Source organism: Raphanus sativus, chromosome 2, assembly GCF_000801105.2.
Source record: "Raphanus sativus cultivar WK10039 chromosome 2, ASM80110v3, whole genome shotgun sequence".
Classification (NCBI taxonomy): domain Eukaryota; kingdom Viridiplantae; phylum Streptophyta; class Magnoliopsida; order Brassicales; family Brassicaceae; genus Raphanus; species Raphanus sativus.
Window position 1 is genome coordinate 12,685,615 of NC_079512.1, and position 23,959 is coordinate 12,709,573.

Below are 23,959 nucleotides of genomic sequence, written 5' to 3' on the forward strand. Positions count from 1 at the left end.
TTTTTAAAGAATTTTCAAATGGAGTTTGGATATTTCATATCCTATTCAGATGCTAAATATCTGGACCCAATACAGATCCAAAATTTTATATTTGTAAACTTTTGGTTTGGTTTTGGACCGAACATTTTCGGATCAGTTTCGATCCAAGTTTTTGAATCCGGCTAAAATATCTAGACCTAATCTTGACATTTTAGCCGGATTCAAAAACTTGGATTGGAACTGATCCGAAAATATTCGGTCCAAAACCAAACCGAAAGTTTACAAATATTTGTTGGGTCCAAAACTCTTCTACTTGAAAGAATTGAAACCAAAAAGAACTGATTCGAATAGACCTGGGCCTAATAAAATCGACACGAATAGATTCAATCCGACCAGATCTTTTTGCTAACAATTTTGTTATTATTTTTGCAATATTTTTTAGTTTTGTTTTTGTAACAGAAACATTTTTAATTAATATGAAACTTTCAATGTAAAATTTAGAGTTGTTTGTGAATTTTTAGATATATATGATAGATTTCGACTAAATTGGACTCAACAAATATTTGTAAACTTTTGGTTTGGTTTTGGACAGAATATTTTTGGGTCAGTTCCGATTCAAGTTTTTGAATCCGGCTAAAATGTCTAGCCGGATTCAAAAACTTGAATCAGAACTGACCCGGAAATATTCGGTCCAAAATCAAACCGAAAGTTTACAAATATAAAATTTCGGACCTCTATCATGTGATAGAGAATGTATTTTTTTCAGGTCTTTGGGTCGGGTTTGGGCCGTTTTTTTCCGGATCTGGATTTTTTAGATCGAAAATATCTGGTCCAAAACCAAACCGAAAATTTACAAATATAAAATTTTGGATATGTATTGGGTCCAGATATTTAGCCTCTGAATAGTATATAAAATATTCAAACTCCATTTGAAAATTCCTTAAAAATACACATACTAAATTTCATTTGCTGAAAAAATACACAAACTTTTTAGGCTTCCCGAAAAATACACGAACTAATTTTGGTTGTCCATAAAATACATGAACTTTTTAATCAGAGTTAACAGCGTCTAACGGTGTCTTACTATTCTGTTAGTCACTGTTTACACCGTTAGAATCGAGGCGTGAAACCTTCAAAATTCAAAAGTTCGTGTATTTTATGGACAATCAAAATTAGTTTGTGTATTTTTTGGGAAGCCAAAAAAATTCGTGTATTTTTTCAGCAAAAGAAATTCAGTCTGTGTATTTTTAAGGAATTTTCTCTTCTTTTATTGGTGGGGCAAGAGAGAATAGACATAAGAGTGACTGAAGCAATAAAGAATAAAGTCCTATCCAACGGCTGACTATCAAAAACTCAGACAAATGATTCGCCGGCCGATCTACAACTCCTCCGCCGTGTCTCGTCACCCAACTTCTCCAATCTCTTCATTCTTACGTTCTCTATTCTCTACTTATTCATCTGAAAACAACAATGAACCCATTGTATCAAAGCGGAACCCTAAATCCCCATTCGGGTCTCCGACCCGGGTCCAAAAGCTCATAGCTTCGCAATCGGATCCTCTCCTCGCCAAAGAGATCTTCGATCACGCCTCCCAACATCCCAGTTTTCGCCACTCCCAATCTTCTCACCTCGTCCTCATCCTCAAACTCGGCCGTTCTAGACATTTGAATCTCATCGACGACGTTCTCGCCAATCACAGATCGAGTGGTTACCCAGTCACTGGAGAGCTTTTCACGTATCTGATCAAAGTCTACGCGGAAGCAAAGCTACCGGATAAAGTGTTTCGAACGTTTTACAAAATGCTCGAGTTCAATTTCACGCCACAGCCCAAACATCTGAATCGGATCCTCGAGGTCCTCGTGAGCCATAGAGGTTTTCTCCACAAAGCTTTTGAGCTTTTCAAGAGTGCGCGGCTTCACGGGGTGATGCCCAACACGAGAACATACAACATACTGATGCAAGCGTTCTGTCTGAACGATGACTTGAGTATTGCATACAAGCTGTTCGGTAAAATGCTTGAGAGAGATGTCGTCCCTGATGTGGAGTCTTATAGGATTCTGATACAAGGGTTTTGCAGGAAAGGACAAGTGAATGCTGCTATGGAGTTACTTGAAGATATGTTGAATAAAGGGTTTGTACCCGATAGGTTGAGTTACACTACATTGTTGAACAGTTTGTGTCGGAAGACCCAGCTTAGAGAGGCTTATAAGGTTCTATGTAGGATGAAATTGAAAGGCTGTAACCCTGATATTGTGCATTACAACACGATGATTCTCGGGTTTTGCAGACAAGGTTGTGCTATGGATGCCAGGAAGGTTCTTGAGGATATGTCGTCTAACGGTTGCTCGCCTGATTCGGTCTCGTATAGGACATTGATTGTGGGGTTGTGTGGTGAAGGGATGTTTGAGGAAGGCAAGAAGTATCTACAAGAGATGATATTAAACGGGTTTTTCCCTCACTTTTCGGTTTCTAATTGTTTGGTGAAAGGGTTTTGCAGCTTTGGGAAAGTAGAAGAAGCATGTGATGTGGTGGAGCTTGTGATGAAGAATGGGAATGCATTGCATTCGGACACTTGGGAGATGATAGTTCCTATTATCTGTAAAGAAGATGACTCTGAGAAGCTCAAAATGTTTATTGAAGATGCTATGAAAGTAGAGATAAGGGGTGATACCAGACTCGTTGATGCGGGTATCAGTTTAGGGTCTTATCTTTCTAGTAAGCTACAGATGAAACGTAAGAATGTCAGAGAGAGGAGACGTTTGTAGGTTCCTCCTATTGTTGAAGATAAAGTTCTGTTTATCTGATATATATATCAAGAATCAATACAAACCAATGCGTTGATCTTAATGTATTGTTCCTCAAAAAGTTTTAAATCCTCTGACTAGGCATCACTGAAACCGGAATTCAAACAGAATTTGATCCCTAATATTTGATTAACAAGAATGTGTTGAGTTAAGATGCATATATCTGTGATAAATATTACAGGAAGTTATAAAATCGACTAGTAGAATCACGTTGATGTTATCGTGTAGGAGAACTGGGAACATGTAATGGCCAGGGTTAGGCTTCTCGTGCCTGTATTGGGCTTTTAGCATTTATTAGTTAAAGCCCATTTGGTTAGCATTTCGATCGACCTGTGATCAAGCAACGGTACGTGAGCTTGATCAAGCTCAGTCTCGTGTCGACATTATTCTCTCGCTATCGTCGAGCCCGGGAATTGCATGGAAGGCGTGATGTCTGCTTTGGAATCTGAGGATTACGAATCCGCCGGGAAGTTCGTGCAGAGGTTTCTCCAGATATATTCGCAGTACAATGATTCTGGTTCTTATCAGAGAGAGCAGCTTCTCGAGTCCAAGAAGCAGCTCGAAGGTATTGCGAGGAAGAAGCTCTTGACGGCTATTGATCAGAGAGATCATCCAAGCATTCTGAGATTCGTGCGACTATACTCTCTGTTGGGGATGGAAGAGGAAGGTTTACTCTACAGTTGCTGCCCGAGCCGGCCCTTGACAGCTTGGTGAAGCACATGCTTCCAGCCGTCAAACATTTACTAAAATTCCAGCCGCTTTTGTAACATAATTCTCTTCAGGCAATTTGGTTATTGATGCGACCCAGGACCCGGACCAGGACCAGCTCGACGATCAGGACACTCAGATCAGACCAACCGAGGTTCACCCATCCGTCCAGGCCAAGCAGTCCAACCGAGCAGTGTACCGGATCAACCCGCGTTCGTCCGGAAAGGAGCTAAGCTTGGATCCACCACCTGATGACCGATCTGACCGAACCACAGATGATCTTTCCCGTCCAACTCGTCAAGACAAAGCCAACAGACGAGCCAGACTTCACTTGGATCAGGCGGAGTCAGACCACGACCGCAACTTCTCACTTCTCACCCGTTTGGTCCGTACCGCACATCCCAATGATCAGACCAACGTTCTTACTTCTTCTTTTGACGCCATCATGGACTTCTCTTCGACCAAATTCTCTAAGGCAAGGACTCTTAGACTTTCTGAAGATTTGGGTCGAGTAAATTCTTCATACGTTCAAGACAGTTCGATGATCACCCCCGCGGCCGCACCTCCGTTCGTCCATCTCCTTACCGCGACGAACCAGATCATCACGGACGCACTTGGACATCTTTCTGAATCTGGACCAGTCAACCTTTGAGTCCACACTTTGACTTGTCTTCCCTTGTTTTCCACACTTTGACTAGTCTTAGTCAAATTTATATTTTCTATGTGTGTTTTTCAGCATTTTTCTTTAATTTTTTTTGACTCAAAAACACTATAAAATGTATCCCATTTCCTTGCAATGAGATCACGGAATTTTCTCCTTATTTTGAGTCTTCTCTCTTTGTTCTTAGCATAGAACTTTCCTGTTTCCTAGTGAGGTTATCACTTAGCAAACAAATCTTCATTTGTTGGACCGGTGCGTCACATCCGGCAACAAACGAATCTGGTAGTATCAAGGGTCTTTCCGCAACCTTTTGTGTCACCCATCATTCCATAGTTCTCTTTTCAGAGTTCATATCCTTCACAAACCGATTGAGTGATCCTGTCCAATCTCAGGACGTATCAAGTAGTATCAGAGCCACTCAATTCGGTATTATCTTTCCATCTTTCTCATCTCCCATTTTCTAAACACTCTTCTTCTTCTGTCTATCTTGAATCCGGGCCACTACCTTACCTAGGCCATATCTATTTATAAAAAAAAAAGGAAAAGAAAGATCTAACAAAAAAAAAAAAAGTTTGATTGTTTTTGGCTAGGTGGTGGAAGAGAAATCCTGCTGGCTGAAGAGAAATCCAGCCTTGGAGTGGTTAAAGCGGATTCCCAAACCAAATTCTCTTATCTCTCTATCTTGTGTTTCATTATTTGTTTGCTTTGAGATCTCATCGGGTTATTTGGATTGTCTTTCTTAGAACCTTGAGAAGAATTCTTTGAGTGACCACTAAATTGAGTGAAACACGTGTGTGGGTGAGGATAAACACCTGAGAGTGTGAGGTTTTACTCTAACTTTGCCTTGTTTAAGTTTTCAGGAAACCATGGGCAGTGAAGAAGAAAGAAACAGACCCGGAAATTCTGTTGTTGGATTATCTAACTTGCAAATGCGTGCTCTCAATGATTCTATGTCTAACTTGTTGAATACAGGTTTGGAGGCGATCCATCTTAGGCTGGATGAACTTCAGGGCCGACCAGCTCAGTCCCGAACAAGAACCAGGCGTGACCGCCCAAGGAGACACAGCCGGTCCGACCTTGAGATCCGAGATGAGTCCTATGATGATGATCAGTCCATCAATCGTCCAAGGAGAGCTCCTAGACATCAAAACCAATGTGATGTCAATCCATTTGGTAGAAATGAAAGAACTAATGATGGTATGGTGGATTGAAATTGAAAATTCCAAGTTTTGATGGCAAAAATGATCCGGATGCTTTTCTTGAATGGGAAAGAAAAGCTGTTTCCAAATCTTAGTAAATGCTCTTTTGGAACAGATCACATGGTGTTCTTAGGTTTTGTTGTAGGTGCTGATGGACTCAGAGTGGACGAGGAGAAGGTCAAGGCCATCCGAGAATGGCCCATTCCGACCACAGTGAGCGAGGTAAGGAGCTTCCACGGCCTTGCCGGGTTCTACCGACGGTTTGTCCAGGACTTCAGTACCATCGCAGCCCCACTTACTGAAGTGATCAAGAAGAATGTTGGTTTCAAGTGGGAACAGGCTCAGGAAGAAGCATTCCAACTCTTAAAAGGGAAGTTAACTCATGCTCCTTTACTTGTACTTCCTGATTTTTCTAAAACTTTTGAGATCGAGTGTGATGCTTCGGGTGTTGGTATTGGTGCTGTCTTGATGCAGGATAGGAAACCCATTGCTTACTTCAGTGAGAAGCTTAGCGGAGCCACTCTCAACTACCCCACTTACGACCAGGAGCTGTATGCTTTGGTGAGGGCTCTTCAAACATGGCAGCATTATCTCTGGCCAAAGGAGTTTGTGATCCATACTGATCACCAATCGTTGAGACATCTTAAGGGCCAGCAGAAGCTGAACAAGAGGCATGCCCGTTGGGTTGAGTTTATTGAGACCTTTCCTTATGTGATCAAGTACAAGCAGGGTAAGGAAAATGTTGTGGCTGATGCTCTGTCCCGAAGGTATACTCTTCTCTCAGCTCTAGAGACTAAGTTGCTTGGTTTTGAGTTTATCAAAGATTTGTATGCAACTGATCCGGATTTTAAAGAGATTTTCAGGAAGTGTTCCAAAACGGCCTATGGCAAGTATTATCAAGTTTCTGATTTCTTATTCTTTGATAACCGCTTGTGTGTTCCCCAAAGTTCTTTGAGGGAGTTGTTTGTCAGGGAATCACATGGAGGAGGTCTAATGGGACATTTCGGAATCAAGAAGACATACAAGGTGGTGTATGAGCACTTCTATTGGCCGAGTCTGATGAAGGACGTAGAGAGGATATGCAACCAATGTGTGGATTGCAAGAAGGCCAAGTCCAAAGTGCAAAACCAAGGTTTGTATTCGGCCCTACCCATTCCATCTCATCCTTGGGTTGATATTTCTATGGATTTTGTGCTTGGTTTGCCTAAGAGTAAGTCTGGCCGAGACTCCATCTTTGTGGTTGTTGATAGATTCTCTAAGATGGCTCATTTCATACCTTGTCATAAGGCTGATGATGCCGTGCATGTTGCTGAGTTGTTCTTTAGAGAAATTGTTAGGTTGCACGGAATTCCTAGAACCATTGTTTCTGATAGAGATGCTACAGTTCCTTAGTTACTTTTGGAAAACTTTGTGGTCTAAACTTGGAACTAGGTTGATGTTTTCCACCACTTGTCATCCTCAAACTGATGGTCAAACTGAGGTTGTGAACCGGACCTTATCAACTTTGCTTAGGTCGTTGATTAAAAAGAATCTTAGACTTTGGGAAGAATGTTTGCCTCATGTTGAATTTACATACAATCATTCCGTGCATTCTGCTACTAAGTTCTCTCCATTTGAGATTGTTTATGGTTTCAACCCTATGTCTCCACTTGATCTTTTGCCTTTGCCTTTGAGTGAAAGAGTTAGTGCAGATGACAAAAAGAAGGCTGAGACCATCCGGAAGCTGCACGAAGAGGTTCGAGGCAACATCGAGGCCAAGACAAAGATCTATGAGAGAAAGGCAAACCAGAAGAGGACCAAGGTCGTTTTGAGGAAGGAGACCTTGTTTGGGTTCACTTGAGGAAGGAACGGTTCCCGGACGAAAGGAAGTCCAAACTCATGCCCCGGATCGATGGACCATTTCCTATACTTAGGAAGATCAGTGACAATGCGTATCAACTTGATCTGCAAGGTAAGTATGATATTTCTTCAAGTTTTAATGTTTCTGATCTTTCTCCTTTTCTTGCAGATGATCCAGATTTGTGGACAAATCCTTTTGAAGAGGAAGGGAATGATGCGACCCAGGACCCGGACCAGCTCGACGATCAGGACACTCAGATCAGACCAACCGAGGTTCACCCATCCGTCCAGGCCAAGCAGTGTACCGGATCAACCCGCGTTCGTCCGGAAAGGAGCTAAGCTTGGATCCACGACCTGATGACCGATCTGACCGAACCACAGATGATCTTTCCCGTCCAACTCGTCAAGACAAAGCCAACAGACGAGCCAGACTTCACTTGGATCAGGCGGAGTCAGACCACGACCGCAACTTCTCACTTCTCACCCGTTTGGTCCGTACCGCACATCCCGATGATCGGACCAACGTTCTTACTTCTTCTTTTGACGCCATCATGGACTTCTCTTCGACCAAATTCTCTAAGGTAAGGATTCTTAGACTTTCTGAAGATTTGGGTCGAGTAAATTCTTCATACGTTCAAGACAGTTCGATGATCACCCCCGCGGCCGCACCTCCGTTCGTCCATCTCCTTACCGCGACGAACCAGATCATCACGGACGCACTTGGACATCTTTCTGAATCTGGACCAGTCAACCTTTGAGTCCACACTTTGACTGGTCTTCCCTTGTTTTCTACACTTTGACTAGTCTTAGTCAAATTTATATTTTCTATGTGTGTTTTTCCGCATTTTTCTTTAATTTTCTTTGACTCAAAAACACTATAAAATGTATCTCATTTCCTTGCAATGAGATCACAAAATTTTCTCCTTATTTTGAGTCTTCTCTCTTTGTTCTTAGCATAGAACTTTCCTGTTTCCTAGTGAGGTTATCACTTAGCAAACAAATCTTCATTTGTTGGACCGGTGCGTCACATCCGGCAACAAACGAATCTGGTAGTATCAAGGGGTCTTTCCGCAACCTTTTGTGTCACCCATCATTCCATAGTTCTCTTTTCAGAGTTCATATCCTTCACAAACCGATTGAGTGATCCTGTCCAATCTCAGGACGTATCAGTTATTATACTATAGATCACTTGATCAGGTCATGGGTTCGAGCCCTTTGTGTCTTTCTTTTTACAATTTTTTTCTATTCAATATTTAACAGGCCAAAAAAAAAAAAGCTTCCAGCCCAAATATTTCTAGGACCGGCTCTGGTTGCTGCTCTGAAGCTCTGATCTTACTTGTTTTGTATTCGTCAATCTACAACGTAGTGAAAAAAGCACCTTTTTTTTTTGGTAAACCGATTCGTTCTACATATATTTAAATTGAGTGAAAACAGATTTAAACCCACGCCAAAAAGAAACAAATTTAGTGAAAATAAACAATTTTGGTTATGATTTAGAGAAGCTCTAATTGTTCTCACTTAGAATCATAATAAGGAGCATTTGTTTATTTCCTTTCGTTGGGTGGGAAATTTGGATAACTAGGAATGATTTAGACATTGTTCATTTTTGTATCTCCGTTGTAGATTGATGAATGATTTAGACAATGTTCATTTTCCCACCTCTTCCTCTTCGTGTGTTTTTACCGAAATATCCATTTACTATGGTTAAAGCTCTTTATAGATGAGTTTGTTTTATTAATATTTAATTCTGTCAGCTGGGTACAGATAAAAAAGAGCATACGTATTTCCTTCATGACCTAATAAAAATTTTGTTTTTTTTTGTCACAGTGCATCCATTAGTTTAGATCTATAGAAAAGTAGATCTTTATAAGAGCCACAAAATCGTAAATCAGAAGGTCAATCCGATGGTTCATGTTATTGTAATTTTTTTTTGAAGTTATCCCATCTTATTTTTACTTCACTATTTTCTTATCTAATACATAATAACATATATAACATACAACATAAAAAGGTATACTTTTTTCTCTTTGTTTTGACATCTATATATATATATATATATGTATATATATATATATATTTGATATTTTACAAAATTATAATTTGTTAAATAATTGTTTTGTGGACATAAAAAGTGTGGATGGAGAAAACATGGATCGAAGAAGTGGAGACATAGAGTGAAGAAGAGTTTTACTTACTAAGGAAATATGGATGGAGGAATTGTGTACACGTAAATGGTGTTGAAACTTAAATTTAAACAAGGCTACGTATTAAGTGTGTGTGGATGGATATTTGTGGACAAGCATGCTTAATATTCATGTACATATGTCCATGTGGACGGTAATATGTGGACGGTTATTTGTGGTCGAGATTACAGCCGGTGATCAACACAATTATTTGGTTTCTGCAACCACAATTTTAAACCAAACATCAAACCTAAATCAAAAACTTTCATGAATTTTATGGTTGTACTCTGACATGATAGTCACAAAGGAAATTCCATCAATCTATATACGCATTCCAGCACCTAAACTACTATTATCTTGAAAACAAAGCACCAAAAGTCTAACAAACATGCAAGAAGAAAGCTGATACTAAGATAAGACACATTCATCCCTGAAAGCTGATACTAAGATAAGACACCTACTAAGATAACACGCATTCTTAGCCTTGGTAGCATTCTGTCTTAGCTGATCAATAGCACCATCCATGAAAGTATCCACACATACTGAGCTGGTTCGTAGCGTTTCTTCTGATGGTAATAAGCATACTTGGTACATGTTGTAGTTTTACCAGCACCTAAACATTATTAGTCAACACAAGTTTCTATACCAGTGTTGTTATCGAAGCCTAAAACATACTCATAATCAGATTCTTGGTAATCTTATAATACAAACAAAGAAAAGAATCTACTAAAGTTAAAGCTTTACCTCTCTGGTATTCTCGAACACTAGGACAAATTTATGTAGGCTGATGTGACGCCGATGGAGCTGGCTGTTGAACTGGCTCCCAATAGAAAACCTTACAACAACAAAAAACATATAAGAATTGATGAAAACGCAAACAATTTACACAAGAACTGATTTCATAAGCTGTAATAGAAAACAGTTGAAGCACAATAACAAGATCGACCACACGGGCTCAAAGAGTAACACAAGCTAAGAAATTAACTTACATGTTTCCTCTTCCATGGCCATCTTCAGGTCTAAGAAAGCCAGGTCCTTCCCCTTGTTCGAGACTCAAATTTAGAGGAAACATCTGGTTATGAAACAGACACATTGTAAAAACTTATTTGTTTGTGGATGTGGACATCAGAGTAACTGTTAAATTTGATTGTGGATATGGACATGAACTGGTATATGTGGATCTGTTTTTATGACACAAATTCTTGACCCTAAAGATCAAAACTTTGAATAAGAAAACTACAAAACCCATGGACTCGAGAAACCCAGAAAAATTCCAAAAAGTGGGAAGAGAAAAAACCCTAGAATTTTGTAACTGAAATTGGCCGGGAATCGATTAATTATCGTAAAGATTGAAGCTTTGTATAAGAAGACAAAGCAACCGATCGAAACAAACCAGAGGTTGCCCCGTTATCTAACCTGAGGAAGACGGCGGAGTGTCTGAATTCGGGGAAGCACCAGACTTCTTCTTCACCTTCGTCTGAGATGACTTGGAGTTCTTTTTCGCCATTGTCTCTTGTCTTCGTCGGTTACAGATCGAGAGAAATTAGGGATTTTTTGAATTGGGGAAAATCAAGTAACATGAAAGAGAGAAAAGTTGACTGCCTTGTTTTGTCCGGCCAAACTTAAAAAAAAAAAATACTGAACCGAGGTTAGTACTGCTTTAGTTAGGTCAGTCTTGTGTAGAGGGTAAAGAAGACTTTAGACAGACATAATGTGCTCTTCAAGTGGGAACTGTCTGATGGTGTAATTCCAAAGACAAAAAGTGTCCTGGAGTGTAAAAAAATCTTGATGTATGCACATGTTTTCGTATTTATCCTATTTTGTTATTTCTATATTTATAATATTATTTGAATGGTAGTAGTTAAAAAACTTAAACATGCTAGGTTTTTATTCTTAATAATAAACTGATTATATATTAAATTAAATATCTAAAAATAATTTTATATTTTTATGCAACAAACGAGATTTTACGGGTTTTGATGAAAAACATGATTTTTCAATTTAAGTGAAAACTACATAATTTGGGGTTTTGGCAAAAAAGAGTATGATTTTCCTGTTATTACGGGAAAATGCAATTTTGTGGTTTATGCAGAAAAAACATAATTTTATGATTTTGGTAGAAAAACAAAAATTTATGGTTTTGACAAAAATATGAATTTTTACTTTTGGCGGGAAAACATAATTTCTGATTTTGGAGAGAACACAATTTTCGGTTTTGGCAGAAAACATAATTCTTAGAGTTTTAGGATAACACGGTTTTCGTTTTGGCGGAAAACATAATTTTACAGTTTTAGTTGGAAAACATGATTTTCTGTCTTTGGAGGGAAAACATGATTTTTTTTTGTTTTGGTGGGAAAAAATAATTTTCTAGTTTCCATGAAAAAAAACTTATTTTACGTTTTAGCGGAAAATTTTATTTTAAGTATTGGCCAGAAAAATAGATTTTACGATTCTGTAAAAAAAAGATCTCAATTTTATGATTTTGGTGGTAAAACACGAATTTTGGTTTTGATGAAAAGCGATAGTTTTGATTTTTAAAATGAAATTACTGGTTTTGACGGGAAAATGAGATTTTCATGTTTACTAAAAAATATTATTTTGATTATAAATATTATATAGTATAAGAGAAATTATTTAAGATAATTTATTTTCACCAAAAGAGTCGTCAGTAATGTTTTTGTGATTGGTTTTTATAAGTTTTGGTCATACGAAAATCAAGCACATGTTTGATATATATTTTCATGTTTGGTCATAGGAAGTAGATTATTATTATTGTCACTTTAAATCATCTTTATATGAGTTTTGTTAAACAAAATTAAGCTTCATCGTCATCTTATTACATTTTTTCGTTTTTACTATGTAATATTTTTTCTACTTCATTAATTAAATATTATTACGGAAATATATCTTCAAAAATAATAAACTAAGAAAATTATTAAACATCGGATAAGTTCAATACAACATTAAATTAGTACATAGAAAGTGTATAATGTTTTCATTGAATCGATTATCCTTACTTAAATTTCAAAAAAAATATTATAATTCTTACTTTGGATTAAATTCGATCTAAATTTCTAAGTATGAGTCCAAAGTACAAAGTTGATAACAATTCATTTATGCACCATGATTATAAAATAAAAATATTAACTGAAACTCATGTGTGATAATGAGTTCTTAATTATCAAATAAGCCTCACATAACATAAATAAAAACAATCGTACAACTATAAATATTATAGATGTTGCATCTAGATGTTGATACAATAATACCCAATCGAATAATATCTGAAATATTGGCATAGAGATGGAGCGTCTGGAGAAAAAACAAATAGTCTTAATGTTCTAGAATTAGAGGTGGGCAACTCCTAATATAATGGAGAAGGCTCTCTTTGACTTTAAAATCTGGAGTGAATATGTGTGCGGACGAATCACCGCATAGTATTGTAAAGCAAAATGAAAAATGAAAACTTCAAAAAAATGAAAGTGAAATAAAAGCCCAGAGTCAAGCTTTAACGGGTCGGGTCAAGTGTAAACATGAGGCCCATTAATATTTTAGCTTTCTTATTTTTTTTTTTGCAATCCGGTTCGGGTCAAGTGTAAACATGAGGCCCATTAATATTTTAGCTTTCTTATTTATTTTTTTTGCAATCCGGTTCAGAAGAATAGAATATCAAAACAGAAAAAAAAAAAGAATAGAATACCCCCCCCAACAGTTTTATTAAAACAGGGTTGAAGAAAAAACATCATAACCGATGGTCAAGTGGACGCCTGGCTCATGATCGATAGAAGATGAATCGAGTGAGAGTGATGTGTTTATCCCTTGAACATTGCTGTTGACGAACATCATCATCATCATCGTCGTCGCCGATGTGTTTGTCTTCTCATTTCCCATGTTTTTCTTAACTTCCCCGGTGATCTCAGCCGGAATCTTCATGAGTTCAGCGTCTGGTTTATCTAGATTTTGATTTCGATCCTTGTGATGATCTTTTGAAGTGTGAGATTCGGTGTTTATTGGTTTCGGAGGAGGAGACTCGATTGGGTTAGGTTTAATTTGGGGTAACGGCAGAGGCTGTGTTCGAGATTGTGGTGGTGGCATAGGTGGTTGAGATTGGAGATTTTTAGTATCTGTTGGTGACAAAAATGATGATTGTTTGCTAGATTCAGGTAGTGACAGTGTCGATTTAGGTTCTTCAATAGACGGCAGCGAGGGAGGATCAGTAGATTTGGCCTCTCCTGGCAGTATAGACGGAGGAAGCGTGGATTCTTCGGTAGTGTTTAGAATTGACGGTGGAGGCGTTATAATTTTGGCTTCTGGTGGTGGCAAAGGTGGTTGAGGCGATGATTTGAACGAAGTTTCATCAATGACTTTAGACGGAGGAAGTTGTTGTGGAGGCGGTTGAGTTTGGGATTTTTCGGCAGCCTCTAGTGTTGACGGTAGGGTTTTGGTTTCTGTTGGTGGTAAAGATAGTTGAGATTCACCGGATTCTGAAAATGACGGTGTCGCCGGTGGAATTTTAGTCTTTGGATGTTGAGGTTCTGATAATGATGGTGGCAATGCGTGCCACGGAGGTGATGATTGGGACAGAGTTTCATCTTTGGCTTCTGCACTTGTGTTTAGCGTTGACGGTGTACCTTTAGATTCCGGTAGTGGCAAATGCGGTTGAGGAGATGCTTGCAACTGAGTTTCAATAGTCGCTTTAGACGGAAGAAAAGGTTGAGACTGGGATTCTTCAGCATCGTTTAGAGTTAACGGTGGAGTTTTGGTGTCTGGTGGTGGCGAAGGTAGTCGAGATTCATCGGATTTTGACAATGACAGTGGCGGCGATGAAATTTTAGCTTCTGGTAATGGCAAAGGCTGCTGAATTTCACCTGATTCTGATATTGACGGTGGCAATGGAGGTGTTGATTGGGATATAGTTTCATCAATGGCTTTAGACGGCTGAAGTGGTGGTGGCGGTTGGGACTCGGATTCTTTTGATCCGTTCAGCGTTGACGCTGGAGCTTCGGTTTCTCGTGGTGGTAAAGGCAGCTGAGATTTGCCGGATTCTGACGATGGTGATGCTTGCGAGGGAAGCAATGACTTGAAACGAGTTTCATCAATGGATTTATCCGGTAAAAGCGGTAGAGACTGTTGTGAATGAAATTCTTGATGAGGTTTTAGCGTTGATGGTGGAGACGGCAGAGTTTTGGTTTCTGGTGGTGGTAAGGGCGGCTGAGGTTCAGCGGATTCTGGCAATGTTGGTGGTGACACAAGCGAGGGAGGCAATGATCTGGACTGAGTTTCCTCTGTAGATTTAGATAGCCGAGGGGATGGTGGAAGCCGTTCGGAATGGGATTCTTCGCTAGCGTTCAGATTTAACGGTGGAGTATTTGAATTTGGTGGCGGTAAAGGAGGCTGAGATTCATGGGATCCTGAAAATGATGGTGGTGATGCTTGTGACATGAACGGTGATTGGAACCGAGTTTCATCAATTGATTTAGACGGATGAGACTGTAGTTTTTTTGCTTCTGGTGTTAGTGGTGGAGGAGGTACCGATCGCGGCAGAGAGTCACTCTGTTTTTGGGCTGATGGGAGATGTTTTGACACCGGTGGTGACGTTGTCTGCGGTTGAAGCGATTCCGTTGATTGTGGTGGTAAAAGTGACGGTGATGATGATTTCTGTTCCGATAGTACACGTGGCGGTGATTGGCTATTTTCACCAGATATTGAAAGAGACGAAGGAACTGTAGACGGTGAAGGCATTGGCGATGAAAATTTATTTGGATGGAGCAGAAATGAAGGTGACTGCGGTTGTGGCTGTAGTGCTGGTAATAATGGTGATGACTTTGGTTCCTGAGGTGGCGGCTGAGATTCACACAGTTTCTGCGGTGAAGGAGGCGGTTTTGACGTTGGTGGAGCCGTTGTATGCGGTTGAGACTCTCTCTTTGATTTTGGTGAAAGTGGCGGCGGTGATGCTTTCGGTTCAGGCCGTGGCGGAAGTGAAGGTGACTGCGGTTGTGTCTGAAATGCTGGGGACCGTGGTTCCAGCCGTGGCGAAGGCTGCTGATTTTCACCATGCTTTGAATTAGAGGGTGGGAGTGTTGATGGTGACGGCATTGGCGATGACAATTGATATGGAGGCTGCTGAAAAGCTGGTGACTGTGGTGGTGATTGTAACAAAACTTCTTGATGATCTTTTGGTGGCAACGGTGGTTGTTGTGGTGGCTGTGGCTGATTGCTTACGCTTTGACGTAATTGAACAAGCCTAGCTAAGTTGCCGAGCCGGAATCTCCGGCGAGATTGTCGATTATTAAACATTTTACTAATAGCTCGTGTTGTTATGATAGAGACTAATAGTACATGTTACTTCTGATCAAGATAGGTACAACTAAGCTTAAGCTATATATAAGTAGAGGAACATGTCAGCTGCAGACAAGTTTAGCCTACACGATAGAGACCTCATTGACACAAAGTATATCCATTAACCGAAGACAAGTATGTGATTCTTTTAGCCTTTTGCACAAATCACGTTTTTATATAGATATACTTTTTGCATCTTATATATTATAGTCACCATTTTACTTTATGTCTGTTTTTTTTTAAATTTGGATCAACTTTATAGAACTTATTAAATTTTGCATATGTTATGATATCTTTTCATATCTTATTTTTATTAGAAATGTAAATAAATATTTGAAAGAAAATTCTAACAAAATCTTTTTGAAATCACTTAAAATCTTCTTAAAATATATTTTGAAAATTATTTATTTGAAATTTCAATTATGATCAAATAAAATTAAAAATCTAATTCATTTTAATCTGTAAACAAAAATTAAAAATTCTGTAAAATATTTTTATCAGTATCCAAAAATTTGTTTTCTCTATTATGTAGGTCCAACTTAATTTAATTTTCACATATATTTCAAATTTATAAATAAAAAAGTAAATTAGAAAATACTAATTTTAATCACACAAACATTATTATAAAATTATATAATGTATAACATCTAATTTTATTAACTTATTGATAAATTTTATTATATAATCTACAACATTTTAATACTTAAGAATATTATTATGCTTCAATATATGTTTAGTTATTGTTTAAAATGAAAATAATTTTTTTATCATACTTTATTTATTTTATAATCATAATTTATCAAATTAACATAATTATTATATTGAACTAAATATGATAAAACTAAATTAAAATGATATATTAATATATTTTATTTTGATAAATAGAAATATTTATATTAAAATAATATAATATGTTGTTAAATGGGTTAACATACTATATAATACATGTATACAAATTAGCATATCTTAAATCTATATATATACAACAATATATTATCTAAAATTAATAAGCATAAATAAATAAATATTTGGTTAACAAAACAAAATAATAATAAAATATTTAAATATATTATTAATATTAAAAATAGACTCATAATAATGTAAACAAATATATATATAAATAAAAATTAAAATCCCATTCGGTTGAGCAGATTATTAAATACAAAGTGCTAATATTGGACAATAGGTAACAAATATTAGGTCCATTAAGTGTTTTGGGTATATGGGCAGTATATAAAACAATACTACATATATTTCATACTTTTTATTCAGCAAAAATCATATATTAACGAAAGAAAAAAAAATGATAAGGTTTGAAGAATCATTCATCTCTCATTTAGGTGGATAATAATATCGAAGAGACCTGAAACGTCTTCAATGGATACTCTCTCTGCATCCGTTTCATCCTTCAACCTCCCTCCACTATCTCGTAGATCCATCTCTGGTCGCTTTAAACCCACCATTAACGCAACCGCTACCAATCTTTCAAAACCACCAACGTCGTCTTCTCCATCTTCCTTCTCCCACCACAAAAACCTTACCTTCCCCAGAGGAATCTCTTTAACTCTTCCGAACGCAAAACCCTCAAGAGCTCCACCATCTCCTCCGTCTCCTCCTCCTGTGCACGAGAAAGCGGCGTCAGGATTTGCTGCGGCGCTCGTTAGTGTTTGTCAATCGAAGAACTGTCTTGGTCGGACTCAAGAAGATGTCAGGAGGCTGATGGCGTTTCTTGAGGGAGAAGACAAAAAGAGGAACAACAACAAGGTCTTGGTCAATGAAGTTGCTGAGAGAGGTAAATTTGGTAAACATTTGAAGGGCTTGGTCAAGATGTTGGTTACAAGAGGCAAATCTGGGATTCTCTTTGATGTCTTAATGGAGTTTAAGAGAATCTGTAATGAATTGGTCCTTGTCCGTACAACAAAGCTTGTCTGAAACAACTGAAGATTGTAATAAGATTACATCATCAAATACACAGTTGTGTCATTTGTCTATTTCTAATCAGATGTTTACATTGTAGACAAAGCGTTCTACGAGTTAAACATTTTGCAGTAAAACCCTCAAGAAAAAAGTGAAAACAGATTCTGTTATGTACATAAGACGGACCAACGTTTAGTTAAGATTCATTGTGGACTCCAACGTTCTAAAAGATTTTAGTTCTGTAACTTGCGTTTTGGCCTTAAAATCCATGCCTTCGGTTACAAAAAAAAAAGAAAAAGGAAATCATATATACTAATATTGTTTAAATATATATACATGAAAACTCTGGTTTAAAAATCTTCATGCTTGTTAGAGTTTTCATTCTGTAACTAGAAGTGATTTAGGTAGCGTTGTTGCTTCCTATTTTCTTCTTTGAATCTTGTTTGAAATCTGCAAGATTTGCCAGCTCATCCACTGCTTCGACGGTTGTTTGAATCCTAGCTGCGTTTTCGATCAACAGGGAGACCAAAGTAGCAACCGGAAGGACTTCATGTAGGCTCATCGCCATGGTTCTGTCTCCTTCCTTGTTGTCCTCTTCAGATTTAACATCTTCTTCTTTTTCAAGTTTGTTGGTTTCGATTGGAACAGCTTTTAAGGTTTCTTGAAGCTCTTGTACTGCTGAGTTCATATCAAACACCAGGTAATCTATCTTGGAAGATTTTCTCGTGTTCTTGATCATATCCGCTAACTCTCTCAACATTTTTGAAGAAGCTGAGCTCAGTTTCATACAAGCTTCTCCAAAATGATTCTTGACTTGGTCTGGTACCTCTGCTTCATAGCTCATGCAGATACTAAGATTCTCAAGGCAATAAGCACATCTCCTCATAGCAGCCCCTATCTTTACATATTGTTGCCATGGATGCCGGAAGTTAAAGCTTCCATGTGCAGGTTCCCATCTAGCTAGATTCGCCTGAGAGATTAAGAGAGAGAGAGAAAAGAGCTTTATAAGGTAATGTTAATTTTAATTTTACATTTTCCTTATAGATGATATTTGCTATGTTACCATGGCTTCCTCTGTTCCCTTGGAGTTAAGTACACATTTGAATCCTTGCAACTTCATGTTAGTTTCTTTATCTTCATTTGTTGAGATGTCTTTCATCTTGAAGTACTCTTCTACACAGCCTGCAGTGTTAGTGATGATCAGCTCAGATAGCTAATGCAGTTTTTTTTTGTAACAAGTTTCTTTTCCTTCTCCCTTACCGTCTAATGAGTCGGCAAGTTTGACTAAGTTACATTGAACAAGGCGGTGAAGCTGAGATCCTGCCCATATTGGACATAAGAAGACAGTAATGACAATGCAGATACATGTTCCAATTGCAATAGTTGATGCTCTTTGCTGAGCCATATCAAACAGCTTATCTACTCGGTAACCTCCTACTGAGACTAGACTAAATGTAAGGATAAAGATCACTGCTCCATAGTCGAATCTGGATTTGAATGATGGGAAAAACCGCGAGTAAGTAGCTGTGAAGGCTGCAAGAATCAAACCCATAAAAAGGAATTTTAATAAAGATTATTTACAAGAAAATAAAAGACTGATATTTTTTTAGGGTTTCGACCATTACTTACCAAAGAGGAAAACAGAGCATGCAGTCACAAAAATCTCAGCCTTTCCTGATTGAGCTGCAACCCAATTAACAGCAATGCCTAGTGTTCCAGCTAATATAGTTGCCACCACTCTGTTCACACATTTGGAGAATGTTGCTCCTGTTGTGCATGGAGGAGATATATAGGTCAATATAATTGCACTCGTTAAAAGAAAGTTGAAAACGTTTGATTTTGAGTTTAGTTTACTAACCAACAGTGGATTCAAAGACGACTACAACAGTCATGATAGCCCACATAGCATTTCCTCCTACGCCATCATACAAAGGTCTCATGTAATAGAAGATTGAGACCAATGAAAGTGCAAGTCCTACTTTCAAACAGTGAACAACTTTTGCTGGATCATCTGCCCCAATCCTCCATATGTTCCTCATAGACTTTGCAATTCGCTCCAGGATAACCTTCATTACAAACCCCTTTAGCCAAAGAAAGATCCTTTTACTAGGTCCATATGTCGGAACCAATCTCTCGGTTGTCCCATTGTCAACACTTATCCTCCACTCTAGCTTCCATGCTTCTTCCTTTGACGCCATGTTACTAACCCCAACGAGGACCCAAAGACTCGATCAAATGAATGTTTTGGTCAAGAAATGTTTGGGTTTTGTTTGCTTAGCAATGCAGTTTGTTGTGTTACATATATAGAGATCATAAGGGTACTATTATACTCCCTCCGTTTCAATATAGTTGATGTTTTAGAATGATAATTTTGTTTCAAATTAGATAAAGTTTTGAGATTTTAAGGTTAACTTTAACTTTATTGGAAACTGTTCAACCAATTAGATTTTACTGTCTTTTTTATTATTGGTTAATTGATTCTAAAGTAATATTTTTAAAATATTTTTTTTAGAAAAATTTAGTTTTCTTAATCTTTGTGCAAGAAGGCAAAACATCAAGTATTATGAAACAGAGGGAGTATGTTATATGTATTACTATTAAACTTTTCAAAGCTTTTTAAATCATTTTAAGTGGTGAACTAATAAATAATATATGTATTCTGCTAATATGTATTATACTTTTTTTAAAAAAATATATGTATTATACTTTCCCACTTGAAAATGCACAAAGATGGAGTGGCCTAACTGTAAAGTTTATATGATCAGTATCAAATTTTGTGCTACTAAGTCGTCATCGCACAAGTACGTACTGATGTTGACACCTTCTTACATCCATCCATTTCACTGCAAAAGTCTGCTCATGTTAGTTTCTAGATTCTGTAAGTTTATATTTGGTCGTACCGAAATACCTAGAAAATTTACTGTCATAAGAAGTTTCAACTCACATACATCAAATGCACACACTCGAAGGTTTTATGTATTATCAACACTAGTTTCTACTATTTTGTGACAAAAATAAATGTTTATTTAATGCAAGTGAAAAGTATATATTTACTATAGTTTTGTAAGACTCAGAATAATAAAGTCTAAAAATAAGGGGTTTAACAGTTACGTAAACCAAAACATTGAAATTCCTTAAAGAAGAAGAAAAAAAACTCGACGACATTTAAAGCACAAGCCATAATCTTCCGACGACACATTACAACTCTAACCCTAGTCTCTAGATGACATTTTTGAACTCGAATCCTAGTAAAAGACAGACAATGGGGGTTATATCATGACACACAAAAAGTATTAAATAAAAAAAAGTAATTTTTGGGTTCATTCAGTAGGGTGAAACCAATAGGATTTCACTATTTTATATCAATACTATTAATTTTGGAACATGACCAGTTGATATGGTTTAAGACCAATTTAAAAAAAAAATACAATTGCTACCTAAATTATTACTAGATATAACTGCTCCACATTCTATACCTCTTATTACGTTCGAAAATATAACCGTCACATTCTTATTAGGTTAGCAGACGGAACGCTACTTTTTAGTGTTGACCATTAAGATTTTTATCTTAGGCATAGATATATGGACCTTTCGACCCATGCACGATTCACAAGATTAGTTATAACCCAACATAAAATGATATATTGGATAGGTATATTTATGTTTTAAAATATTAAGAAAATACTTAACTTCAATTTTTAGATTTTTATTTTTATTTGACATATAAAATATCAAAATAGTTTAGATTATTTAAATGTTTTTTGTAACAAGTTAAGATTTATGATATCTGACAAAAACTATCAAAATTTAAAAAATATAAAATATTTATTTATGTAATGTGAATAATAAAATTAAACTTAAAATCCAAAGTAGACCAAAAGTAAAACATTAATAATAAAATGTTGATAACAAAACTGAAAAACTTAACTTCCTTATCAAAACTTATACAAAACAGATTTTAAAAACATAATTAAAAACTAAAAAGTAAATTTATCTATTGATTCAACCAGTGGTTTAACAGGTAACCGGGTTCTGGGTTTTAGTGATTATTACGGGTTTTATTGGGTTTTTAAATATCAAGACTTAGAAATTCATAAATATTTATATGTGTTATGTGAATAATAAAATTAAACTTCAAATCCAAAATAAAACCAAAAGTAAAAAATTATTAGTTAAATGTCGATAACAAAACTAAAAAAAACCTAACTTCTTTATTAAAATTATACTTTTTTGTAACGGAATTTATTAAAATTATACAAACCAGATTTAAAAGACATAATTAAAAACAGTAAAAGTTATATATTGGTTCAACCGGTAACCGGTTCTGGGTTTTAGTGATTTTCGCGGGTTTTATATGGTTTTTAAATACTATTTTTTTCACAAAACTCAAACCAAAATTATCTTGGATCACCGAGTTTATCGGTTCAATCCAGATCGGGTTTCAACACACTGAGTATGAGACTCTGATTTCTGGGTCAACTCCAAGTCGGATTTTTTGGATATGAACATTCTTGACTAATTAGGTTAGGTAACTTCCAAGAAAATATAATATATTGCAAACTATAGGAATAAAGTTTAAAATAGTTTCTAAAATACATATGACACAAGTATATAGTTATATACAACTTGACATATTTAATATAGTTACCAAAAATTATATTATATTAAATTAAATTAATATTAATTATAAATATAATTACAAAAACACAAATACAAAAATTAAGTTTTCAGAAAGAAACTAAAACAAAAATTATACCCGCCCTTTTGAAAGGGCGGGTCATTATCTAGTTTATTATTATTTTTAAATGATTTAAAATATTGTTAAGTTATATTTTTTTTTTTTAAATTAAAAGATAAAATCTCAAGAATTAAAATAAAAAATAATATTAGTTACAAAATAACTATTTTTAAACAACTTTAATATTATCAGCAAAATGCTAAACCCTAAATTCTAAATCTTAAATCCTAAATCTTAAATCTTAAACCCTTGGGTAAACCCTAAACTCTTGGACAAATTCTAAATCCTTGATTTTTTCTAAAGTAATCTTAGTACTGTTAGCAAAATACTAAACCATAAACCCTAAATATTAAACTTTAAACATTTGAATAAACCATAAAACCTTGGATAAATCCTAAACCCTAGGATTTAAGATTTATCCAAAGATTTAAGATTTACTGAGGAGTTTAGGATATAGTATTTAGGGTTTACGGTTTAGTATTTAGGGAGGGTTTAGTATTTTGCGGATGACATTAATTTTTTTTAAAAGTTCTTTTGTTTCCAACTAGTATTATTTTTTTTATTCTTACTTTTTTAATTTTAAAATATGAAAATATTTTGTTTCTTTTTTTAAAAGATATTGAATATAAAATAGTGAAATCCTATTGATGAGTGAACATGTAGGTTCACCCTATGAAGCGAACCCAAGAATTACTCATAAAAAAACAATTAAAATCAAACAAATAAAAAGTTATTCTTAGGTGAACCCTAAGGGTGAACCTCTAGGTTCACCTATCAATAGAATTTCAATATTTCATATTTATTATCTTTTAAATAAGAAAACAAAATATTATCGAATTATATTATGTTTTTACAAAAAAAGAGTAAAAATAATAGTAGTTGCAAAAAAATATATTTTTTAAAAAAATATTTTCGATACTGTCAGTAAAAAACTAAACCTAAATCTTAAATCTGAAACCCTAAACCCTTAGATAAACTCTAAACCTTTGGATAAATCCTAAATTTTTGAAATTTTCTTTAAAATATTTTTAATACTATCAACAAAACAGTAAACCCTAAACCCTAAATCCTAAACTCTAAACCCTTGGTTAAAACCTGAACCCTTTGATAAATCATAAATCCTAAACCCTAAATGTTTGGATAAATCTTGAACTTTTGGATAAATCATAAATCCTAAAGGTTATGATTTATCCAGAGGTTCAGGATTTATCCAAAGGTTTGTGGTTTATGATTTAGGGTTTAGTGTTTTGTCAACAGTATTAATAATATTTTAAAGAAAATTTCAAGAACTTAGAATTTATCTAAAGGTTTAGAATTTATCTAAGAGTTTAGGGTTTCAAATTTAGAATTTAGGTTTGATGTTTTGCTGATGGTATTAAAAATATTTGTTTTTTAAATATATTTTTTTGCAACTACTATTATTTTTATTTATTTTTATTCTTTTTTATTGAAAAAACACAATATAATTTGGTAATATGTTTTGTTTCTTTATTTAAAATATATTAAATATGAAATAGTGAAATCATATTTGTTGGTGAACCTAGAGATATACTCTACGAATCGAACCCAAGAATAAATCACAAATAAAATTA

General features: G+C 35.9%; 4 protein-coding genes and 1 pseudogene across 4 annotated transcripts; 2 read left to right on the forward strand and 3 right to left on the reverse strand.

Annotated features, from left to right (window-relative positions):
• Positions 1–1,264: 1,264 nt before the first annotated feature.
• LOC108833043 (pentatricopeptide repeat-containing protein At4g01400, mitochondrial) lies at positions 1,265–2,826 on the forward strand. The gene has a single exon (XM_018606489.2). It carries the CDS (start codon positions 1,341–1,343, stop codon positions 2,742–2,744), a length of 1,404 nt encoding a protein of 467 aa, XP_018461991.1. The 5' UTR covers positions 1,265–1,340; the 3' UTR covers positions 2,745–2,826.
• Positions 2,827–12,862: 10,036 nt separating this feature from the next.
• On the reverse strand, positions 12,863–15,713 carry LOC108843331 (extensin). Its single transcript, XM_018616509.2, has one exon. It carries the CDS (start codon positions 15,668–15,670, stop codon positions 13,091–13,093), a length of 2,580 nt encoding a protein of 859 aa, XP_018472011.2. The 5' UTR covers positions 15,671–15,713; the 3' UTR covers positions 12,863–13,090.
• A 1,270-nt stretch (positions 15,714–16,983) lies between these two features.
• LOC108840855 (uncharacterized) lies at positions 16,984–17,703 on the forward strand. Its single transcript, XM_018613665.2, has one exon. It carries the CDS (start codon positions 17,090–17,092, stop codon positions 17,642–17,644), a length of 555 nt encoding a protein of 184 aa, XP_018469167.2. The 5' UTR covers positions 16,984–17,089; the 3' UTR covers positions 17,645–17,703.
• A 139-nt stretch (positions 17,704–17,842) lies between these two features.
• On the reverse strand, positions 17,843–19,891 carry LOC108834598 (aluminum-activated malate transporter 10-like). The gene is made up of 5 exons (XM_018607927.2): positions 19,488–19,891; positions 19,259–19,396; positions 18,890–19,162; positions 18,693–18,811; positions 17,843–18,599 (listed from the first exon to the last, which is right to left on the reverse strand). The coding sequence occupies exons 1-5, from the start codon at positions 19,825–19,827 to the stop codon at positions 18,030–18,032; spliced, it is 1,440 nt and encodes a 479-aa protein (XP_018463429.2). The 5' UTR covers positions 19,828–19,891; the 3' UTR covers positions 17,843–18,029.
• Positions 19,892–20,848: 957 nt separating this feature from the next.
• Positions 20,849–23,959, reverse strand: part of LOC130508544 (uncharacterized) — a 7,486-nt pseudogene continuing 4,375 nt past the window's right edge.